This window comes from Rhinolophus ferrumequinum, chromosome 18, assembly GCF_004115265.2.
Source record: "Rhinolophus ferrumequinum isolate MPI-CBG mRhiFer1 chromosome 18, mRhiFer1_v1.p, whole genome shotgun sequence".
NCBI lineage: Eukaryota > Metazoa > Chordata > Mammalia > Chiroptera > Rhinolophidae > Rhinolophus > Rhinolophus ferrumequinum.
This window is the reverse complement of record NC_046301.1, coordinates 49,089,860-49,100,400: the sequence shown is the minus strand read 5'-3', so window position 1 is coordinate 49,100,400 and position 10,541 is coordinate 49,089,860. Positions and strand designations below refer to the sequence as shown.

General features: G+C 40.4%; 1 protein-coding gene across 1 annotated transcript; it reads right to left on the bottom strand.

Moving 5' to 3' along the window:
• Positions 1-5,817: 5,817 nt before the first annotated feature.
• Positions 5,818-6,648, bottom strand: LOC117038482 (olfactory receptor 7A17-like). Its single transcript, XM_033135449.1, has 2 exons — positions 6,294-6,648; positions 5,818-6,008 (listed from the first exon to the last, which is right to left on the bottom strand). The coding sequence occupies exons 1-2, from the start codon at positions 6,646-6,648 to the stop codon at positions 5,818-5,820; spliced, it is 546 nt and encodes a 181-aa protein (XP_032991340.1).
• Between the last annotated feature and the right edge of the window lie 3,893 nt (positions 6,649-10,541).

Below are 10,541 nucleotides of genomic sequence, written 5' to 3'. Positions count from 1 at the left end.
AGCTGCCTTGATTATTCACATACCTGTTTATACAGGTTTCAACGGTTTTATAAATAAGCTTAAAACAATAATGGTTTTTTCTAAATGACTGCTAATCTGGCCTCATGTAGTAATGTTGTTGTTCAGCCTCGTGTTTAATAAATTTCAATGAACCAGAAACACTAGAATTTTCAGAAAAGGTTCTTCTGGTTAATTTAGCTTTCGGGTAAAGTAAGGATTTGATGACATGGTATCTTTTCGTTTTGTTTCATTGTGTCCCCAAATTCTGCTTTTGCAAGCATAGTACAATAAGCCTAACAAAGTTTCACAGAAAATTAAAGGTTTGCAGGGTCTCCTGATGACCAAACAGGGAGCTCAATCCAGGACTGCAGAGAACAATGTCCAGCAGAATGTGTTCTCTGGGCTTTGAATCTAGAACACAGCAGGAGGTTGCTTTCCATGTAATTCCTTATATGGGTTATTTTTATAAAATCTGCTCCTAATGATCTCAGAACCATTTCTTTGTGCCTGACTATATGCGAGGCACTTTATACATTCATACTCCGTAGGCTCACAGACTCCTGGTGGACAGATGTCACACCAGTGAAGATGGTGGCCCTGCACTGCTCTGGCCACACAGCACGTGCACCTGCATTGTAATCAGGTCTGTCTTCCAGGTCTGTTCTTTCTATTCTACTGCTTGGTGCCAACCTGCACATGTAACGGCCTCTCTGAACAGATAATTCTGCAGACTCAAGGAGTAAGCGAGTTGATCTGTTTTCATAGTCTCCTTCCAGGGCCAGTTGATATGCTACCAAATTCCTGCATAACTTCTGGGAAGCAAGCTGATTACCACCTATGTATATTGCTCATCTCCTGAGCAGAATAATAATTGCAGCATTTATTGGGACATAATATGTGACAGATACCATTAAGCTCTTTTTAATGATTTTCTCATTCAATCTTCTCAAATATCTATGGAAAAGGTACTTTTATTATCCACATTTCACAACTGAGAAAATTTAAGAGTTTCAAGGAGGTGAAGTTGTCCACGGATGAAAAGGTTATTTCTTTCATATATATATATATATATATATATATATATATATATATATATACACACACACACACACACACACACACACACACACACACACATATATATAAGGAAATGTATTCATTATTAAAATTAAGGTCAAACATTCTACATTAACTGCATACGCCTAAAGTTCTAATTCTTCTAGTTTCATGTTAATTTAACCACTCAGTCTTTTAAATTCTATTCTCTTCAAATTTCTATCCAGTTTCCTTTCACATGAAACTGACATATATTTATTTATTTTTAATGGGGAATATTGGGGAACAACATGTTTTTCCAGGGACTCATCAGCTCCAAGTCAAGTCATTTTCAATCCAGTTGGGGAGGGCACAGCTCAGTGGCCCATGTGAGAATCGAACTGGTGACCTTGGTGTTATGAGTGCTGCACTCTAACCAACTTAGCCAACCGGCCGCCCTCTCTTTCATATATTTTTAAATTGAGAAATAATTGTCATTTCCTTTAAGTAGTGATCAAGAACACTGGTGGCTTAGAAACCAGGTCTTTCCAGAATTTGAAAGAATTTACAAAAATAATATTATTGCCTTAGCCAGCATCTTACATGAAAATATCTTGACCATGAAACCCAATGTTGTCCTTTCCTCAATCACTTCCTTGAATTATGAATTCATCTGGAGCCAAGTCTTCCAAGAAAAATCCCCAAATTGTGAAGAAAACAAATACACTTCTGTTGAGAAAAATCAAAGCTAGAATGTTTAGCCATAAAAGTGTTTCCCCCAAGTGGCCTCAGCTCAGGTGACGTCACTGCAGTGACTCAGGAAGGAGCAGGCTCCCTTCTTCCGTATCACCCATCACAGAACACCCGTTGTCAAGCAGCCAGCCAGGGGCTTGGATGGGAGGCCACATAGACGGAGACTTCGCTGTGTTCTGACGTTCACGTCTGGCTTATGAAGGAAAAAATACCTTAATCCAGGAGTGACAAAGCAAACACTTTAGGATCACTCACTCCAAATCTACATTCTGCCACAGTCCAAGGAAACATGCAACGTCCCTTCTGCCTCACGGCTGTGGGCCCCCCAATACTCGGCACAGTTATCCTCGGGTGTAACTGCTTCTCATGGTTCACTTCTTCCCTGTCTCTGCGTGAAGCACAGTGATGCCACGTCTCTCTCACAGTCACAAATTCATGCTATCATCCTTTCTTTAAGAATTTCATCTGTCATATGGGTCTGCATTAATTCTTCCTTTTGCAAAGAGAACTGGCATTTTAAGGAAACTGATCAGGCTGGGAGGTCTAAATGGGGAGATAAGTTCGTGGAAGTTTATGAGCCCACGTAGTAAAAATCTATGGTCCTAACTTCCTTTTCAAAAAACCTCTGTGGTTCCTGTCTCCCTTATACATATGTACAGATATCTATCTACCGTTGTAGAACACGGGCCTCACTGGGTCTCCATGTGCAGGTGCAGGGGGGCAGCCATCTTTTTCCTTGTTCTTTCCTTTTCCCAAATAAAACCTTTTTGACGATGAACTGCCGACTCAATATTATTTGTCAGCCGACAGCATTGAGATACGTCAATTTGGGGAATGTGTTCCCTTAAACGCTCTAATGAATTCTCCATTGCATAAAATAAACGTGGTTCTGACTCAGGCCTTTGGACATGAAGAAAGGAAATGTATTCATTATTAAAGTTAAGGTCAAACATTCTACATTAACTGCATACGCCTAAAGTTCTAATTCTTCTAGTTTCATGTTAATTTAACCACTCAGTCTTTTAAATTCTATTCTCTGCAAATTTCTTTCCAGTTTCCTTTCACATGAAAGTGACATTAATGAGTCTGTGTGATGGTGTGTGTGTTTGTGTGTGTGTGTGTTACCTGAGATAGAGTCGGGCAAAAATGGCCATATAAGTACGTGTACATACATTCCTTACCTGTGAAAGAGTTCTTAGACTCACCAACTATTTCCAAACATTTTATTTTTTCTAACAACATCCACCTGAATTAGCTTTATCATCCCATATCACCATCAGAAACGCGTAAATAAGATCAGGGTGATTACATTATTTACAATCACATAACAAAGCAATTAATTAAACATAGATTACATATATAAATTATAAATAGTTATATAATTTAAATATATAATTATAAATATATGTATATGTGTGTATATATATATATTCATGCAACATGCATTCTTAATTTTTCTATGGCTCCTTTAACTCAGCAATGGATACATTTTAAAGGAGACTCAAATATGGAAAGAGATTCTCTGCTCAATTTTTGGAAAAATTGATATCTCTAAGTGTCCATACTACAGTTAAAGAGAAAATCACAGGCCCAAAATGGCATCACTGGTGGTAAAAACTCATTAGGCCAAACATAAATTTAATATGGGACCTTTTGGTAGTTTCAACCTCTATTAGAAATGTAATCTTAATCAACCAGTCTGGAATTTTCTGTGAAAGCACTAGTCACAAGGGCCCTCTACATTCTCTATGGAAGGAAGAGGGAATCTGTAGGATGAGAAACCTTGCAGTTCCCTTCCTCCTCCCAAAAAAACCTAGGAGTAAAATTAGTCTTTTCTTTTCTTTTGTTAATAGGTCCTCGCCATACTCTTCTTCATCGAAAAACTTCCATTTTGTACAACCTTGGCTGTTCCCTTCTTGTTGCTGGAAGGGATGCTGCCTCATTCACGAATCACTTAATAAAGCCAATTACATCTCCAAATGTACTTGGTTGATTTTTGGTGCTTTGATAGAGATTGCATTAGGTCAAAAGATTGCGTTGGGTAGTTTGGACATTTTAACGATGTTAATTTCTCCTGTCCAATACCACAATATAAGCTTCCATTTATTGTATCTTCTTCAATATCTTTCTTCAGTGTCATGTACTTTTCTGTGTATAGGTCTATTCTCTCCTTGGTCAAATTTATTCCGAGGTATTTTTTTGATGCAATTATCAATGAGATTGTTTTCTTTATTTCTCTTTCTGATGGTTCAGTATTAGTGTATAAAAATTCAACTGATTTCTAAATATTAATTTTGTATTTTTCAAGGACAAGAACAAAAAAAAATCTTAAATTGATATGGAACCACAGAAGACCATGAATAACTACAGCACTCTTGAGAAAGAACAAAGTTGGAGATATCATGCTACCTGATATCAAGCTATACTACAAGTCTATAGTAATGAAAACAGCACGGTACGGGTATAAAAACAGACACACAATTCATTGGAATAGAATAAAGAGATCAGAAATAAACCCACACATACATGGTCGTTTGTCTATGAAAACAAAGCAAGAATATACAGTGAGGTAAAGACAGTCTCTGCAATAAATGGTGTTGGGAAAACTTGCATTTATGGGAAAATATGAAACTGGAACACCTTCTTACACCATATACAAGAATAAACTCAAAATGGATGAAAGACATAAATGTAAGACTTGGAACCATAAACCTCCTAGAAGAAAACATAGGCAGTAATTCTCTGACATTGCTCGTAGTAACATATGTTTTATGATATATCTCCTTGGGCAAGGGAAACAAAACAAAAAATAAACAAGTGTAACTACATCCAAGTAAAAAGGTTTTGCACAGCAATGAAAACCATCAACAAAAAGAAAAGACAACCTACTTATTAGGGAGGAGACAATCGCCAATAATACATGAGATAAGGGTTATATACCAAATTTGTAAAGAATACATACAACTCAACCTCAAAACAACAAACAATCCCATTTAAAAAGGTCAGAGAACTGAAAAGACATTTCTCCGATGTCCAATAGGTATATAAAAAGATAGCCAATGTCACTAATCATCAAATTAAAACCACATTGAGATATCAACTCACACGTGTCAGAATGGCTGTTGTAAATCAATAAGCAACAAGTGCAGGTGAGGACATGGAGAAAAACAGAACCCTCGTGTACTGTCGGTGGAATTGCAAATTGGTGAAGCCAATATGGACCACAGCAATTCTACTGCTGAGTAATTATCCAAAGAAATCCAAAACACTTATTAGGAAAGATATGTGAACCCCTATGTTCACTGCAACACTATTTACAAGAGCCAAATATGTAAGCAACCTAAGTGCTCATCAGTTGAGCACTGAAAAAAAAACATATGGTACATATATACAATGGATTATTACGTGGTCAGAAAAAGGAACGAAATCTTACCATTTGTGACACCATGGGTGGACCTGGAGGAAATTATGCTAAGTAAAACAAGTCAGACAGAGAAAGACAAATACCATATGATCTTGCATATACATGGAATTGAAAGAGAAAAATAAACAAAACAAAAACAGACATATTTACAGAAAACAAATCGATGGTTGCCATAAAGGTGAGGGTTGTGGGGCTGGGTAAAAAAGTAAAGGGATTAAGAAATATAAATTGATATTTACAAAATAGTCCCAGGGATGTAAAGCACAGCATACAGAATATAGTAAATAATATTGCAGCAACTGTATATAGTACCAGGAGGTACAGACTAATGGGGGGTCACTACATAAATTATATGAATGTCTAACCACGATCGTGTACACCCGAAATTAATATAAAATAATATTGAATGTTAACTATAATGTAAAAAAATAAATAATTTTTTTTAATTATTTTCAGAAGTTGAAATCAAACAAAAAGAAATTCCAGAATATAAATAAAAGAAGTAAATTCCACAAACACATTCAGATTAAAGTATCACAATGTCTGGTTTTAGACTTGGAGCCATGAAATCAAGGGCACTTTTTCAGTCAGGACGACCGTCCCTTTTATGCTGTCATCCCAAAGGACCTTTTCAGAGCCCCCTTTATGTCTTTATTCCTGAGACTGTAGATGAAGGGGTTCAGCATGGGGGTGACCACTGTGTACAGGACCGAGGCTGTAGCACTAGAGCGTGCATTGTGGGTAGCAGGAGAGCTGAGGTACACTCCCAGGCTTGTTACATAAAATAAGGAGACAACTGAGAGGTGAGACGCACAGGTAGAAAATGCTTTATACTTCCCCTGAGCAGAGGACATCGCACGTATGCAGGACATTATCCTGTAGTAAGAGTAAAGGATTCCAGCCAGAGGACCACCACCCAGCAGCACAGCTACAAAATACATCACCAGGTTATTAACAAAGGTGTCAGAACAGGCAAGTTGGATCATCTGGTTGAGTTCACAGAAAAAGTGGGGGATTTGCAAGTCTGCACAGAAGGACAGCCTCAGCGCCATTAAGCTATATAACAAGGAAATCAGGACACTCATGATCCAGCACAACAGAACCAACTGTCCACAGAGGCGGGGGTGCATGATGACTGTGTAGTGCAGGGGGTGACAGATGGCCACGAAGCGGTCATACGCCATCACGGTCAGGAGATTGACATCCAACATGCCAAAGAGTAGGAAAAAGTACATCTGTGTGATGCAGCCTTCATAGGTTATGACTTTGCTCTGTGTCTGGATGTTCACCAGCATCTTGGGGACGGTGGTGGAGGTGAAACAGATGTCCACAAAGGACAGGTTGGAGAGGAAGAAGTACATGGGCGTGTGCAGGTGGGAGTCTGAGCTGACGGCCAGGATGATGAGCAGGTTTCCAAACACAGTGATCAGGTACATGGAGAGGAAAAGCCCAAAGAGGAGGGGCTGCAGGTCTGGCTCCTCTGAAAGTCCCAGGAGAACAAATTCTGAAACTCTTGTAAGATTGTCTGATTTCATGAGGAAGACGTGACTTCCAAGACAGGAGAATCACATGAGTAATTTTCATACAAACTGACATTACTCAGATGTTCTAATGCTACAGTTTCTATTTTGAAGCCAAGTGATAAATTTCAATATTTTTGTATGGATCTTCTTCCTTCTAGAGGTTTCCTGTGACATCTCAGATTAGGAATTTTTGTCCCATTCTGCTTCTTTCCAAAGGTGCCATGTATTGTACAGTTTTCATGAGAAATTCTTCATGTATTTCAGGAATATAAATTGAATGCTCACCATGTTTTAGGTACTGTCTAGTCTGTGAGTGCTAGAGTTCTGAAAAACAGAAGTTTATACAAGTCAATGAAGGGAAAAAATATGCAAGCTAATAATAAAAATATATAACATTTCATATGGTGACAGATCATATGAAGAAAGGAAAGCAAGTGTAAAACAAGATACTCACCAGTGTGTTTTTTTTTTTCCAGGACATTTAGGCAAGTCCTGCAAACAAGGTGCCATTTGAACAGAGACTCTAGTGAAGAAAGTGAGGGAGAGGCAAGGAAATGTGGGCGAGTGTACTTGGAAGAAGGAATGACCAGTACAGATGCCCTGGGGTGGAGTAAAAGGATTTAGTGATCTGTCCGAAGTGAATATCAGAGTATCTGATGGACCTAGATTGTAATTGTTTCAGGTTATTTCCCAGCCGTGTTTCTCACCCAGAAATGATTTTGTGCCTGGGGTACCTGGCATTGCCTGAAGGAATCCTGATAACACCTACAATCCACAGGAAAGCACCCACACCCAACCATTATTCAGCCCCCAAGTCAACAGAGAGAAGGTGGGCAAACCTAGTCAAGACTACCACTTCAACCTGTATGTGCCTACGATCCTACCAGACGCAGAATCTGACTCAGCAGGTCATGGGGCTCAGAGAGTCTGCATTTCTAACCAGCTCCCAGGGGGTGTTGATGCTGCAGCTCCTGGTCTGTGGACCACGCTCTGAGGAGCAAGGTGAGGTCCTGTGTCAGTGTCAGGGGCAGAAAGGTTCAGGTTTTCTGAGTCAATTATTTCCTTGCATGAATTATTAAAGCAATTAGTGTGTTCACTCATTCCAGAAACTGTAATAAATTCTCTGTTCATTTTTCTTACGTAAGGGCCCGTGAGTAACACATAATAATACACCATTTTTGTTTTTTTGTTTTTTTCGTAAGGATTGTGCAGCAGGGATCGAACCGGACACCTTGGTGGTATTAGCACGACGCTCTAACTAACTGAGCTAACCACCCACCCCAATAATACACTAAGAGACCTTGTAGTGAGCCGTTTAAGGGCCTCCATAATATGCCCACACCCCATCCCCAGTGCCTTTGCATTTCATATTTTTATAGCAAGGGACGATTAGGGTAGGAGATGGGACAGGCTTGCTAACCGGCTGACGTTAAGAAGATGACCCAGTATCATCCAGGTGGGAGGAACGTAACCACAATGGTCCTCTATGTAGAAGCGAGAGACAAGATGAAGAAGCTAAACTGCTGGCTTTGAAGGCGGAGGAATGGCCATGAGCCAGGAAAGGCAGGTGGCCAGAATACAGACTGAAACAGGAAGGGAAACAGCACTTCACCTGAGCCTCTAGAAGGAACCCAGCTCCGCAGATATCTGATATGAGCCCATGACACTCATTTTGGGCTTCTCACATCCAGAACTGTGAGAGCATATGTCTGTTTGTTTTAATTAACTAGTAGAGGAATATTTTACAGCAGCAATAGAATCTAATACAGACATTTATTCAATAAAATTTGGAGAGGGGACTAAGTTGAAGCCTCTCCACTCATTCATTAGCTTCCCTGGTTGAGGGCATTTTACTTTGAAAACCCACATGAAGTGGAAAGAACTTTAAATCAAACTGGAGACATCCCACCCCCATTAGCAGGTGCATGGAAGTCCTCATTGCATAAATGTAAACGTGGTGTGAGATGCCTTTGGGGCATTAGATTTAAGGTACAACAGGTGCCCTTCATTTCTCCTTCACCGAAGTGTTTTGTTCTCAGCACTGTGTCCTCTTTGCCTAAAATTTGGTCAATGCTCAATTTATACTCCCCAGTGTATGACAGAATTTCATTAAAAATGTAGAGGACAATGACCATGAGGGGAGAAGAGGTCGGTGTGGGACAGAAATTCGACTAACTGTTCCAAAATCAAAGTAAACAAGTTACAAACCGAAATATATGCAGCCTCACCAGGAATGAAATAATTCAAACTATTTGGTATTCCTCTTTCTATTTATTAAATAACTTCTTCATGTGAATACCCAGCATGAGAGAAGATACTGCAATGCATTTCTCACAAACGTGTGTTGCAAGGTAGTTCCTACCTCCATCAGCCTGGATCTTGTCAGTGAACACAAAACATGCTCAAATACACCCCATCTTAGAAATTTCACTTCAGTGCACCGGCCTCCACACCTAACACTATTTTCCTATGCCCCGAACACCAAAAATCCTCAGATATGTTTTCATCATACTGCAACCATTTCATGCATCTCACTCATTTTACAAGGTCACATAAGGTTACATGCACGCATATCACTCAATTTTAAATATGGTCCCTGTACGGAAGATTCAAGGATCCATATTAATGTATTAAATGCATTAGTTATAAATCAATGTCATGCAGGGTGTCATGCGGGGTCTCTACTCTCGCTCCCTGCACAAGACTGAAGGATATGGCGAGGCCAAAAAGGAACACCCATGGAGCCACAGATAGGGGAGTCGTACCACTATATTCTCGCTGGCGTCTGGGATGGAGAGACAGGGAATAGGAGCCACGCGATCTGCAACCTGCTGTCTGTTTCTCTGCCAACCAACCAACCCTACCTGCTGGCTGCAATCCACCGTACTAACCACATCTCGCGCTTGCTAGCTCAGCCATAATCTGCTGCAAGCGTAGCTATGGCGGTTATATTAGGGGCCAATGGCTCACTGGTTACAGCTGACGGCCAACTAACCACAGCTGATAGCTATCCAATCACAGTTGCTGGCCATTTACTACGGGAGCCAGCACCTTTCCAAGTGAGGACGAGGGCCTGGACACTGCACTCCTGGCTCTGTCCCCACAATCAATTAATAAGCCAAGAACACTGACACGGAGATCTCTAGTCCCCTGGCTGGGCTGTTAGGGTCGCAGTGACTCAGGTGAGTGTTCTCAGCTTCTGACCTCTCTGACCCTTTCCTTCAGTACCTGCTGGGCTCTCAGACTCACCTGGATGGGTCCCTGGGAGGGAGGACTCTGTGTGGAAGTCAGAATTACTCCCTGGAAGGTTCATGATGGAGACTGAAGCTCTGTCCCCACACGAGACAGCAGGAAGGAGTGAAGCATCAGTTCACAGCCAGCTCAGGAGTCAAACGCAACACCCAGGTCCTGTCCACCCACGTGGTACAAGCTGAGGGACCGCACAGAGGAGCATTACCGCGCTCTGTAGATGTGCTCATCGGGCACAGTTCCCTCTTCTTATTCCCTCTGCTCAGCATCCAATTTCCCCCGGGGCCTCTGGACTAAACAGAAAGGAAAGTTTTCCTAATGAATCTCTGATCCCAGGAGACCGGGTTAGAATTCTGTTTTTAATTTAGTTTTTATTTCTCCATGTTCATGATCTCCCTGAATTTAAAAGGACATCTGTCCTTGAATCTGCAAGTATCCTGTGCCTGGATCATATTTATTAGAATTATACAATACAAATATTGGATGCCTTAAAATATGATAAACCTAGAATTATTTTTTTTTAATTCAACATGCAAGGTACCAGCCTACTAAAAAGA

Coding starts and splice junctions, on each gene's coding strand:
- LOC117038482 (XM_033135449.1), bottom strand. CDS start 6,648: ATGTACCTGATCACTGTGTTTGGAAACCTGCTCATCATCCTGGCCGTC. Junction 6,009..6,293: donor TCTGTTGTGCTGGATCATGA/GTGTCCTGATTT, acceptor CTCACCTCTCAG/TTGTCTCCTTATTTTATGTA.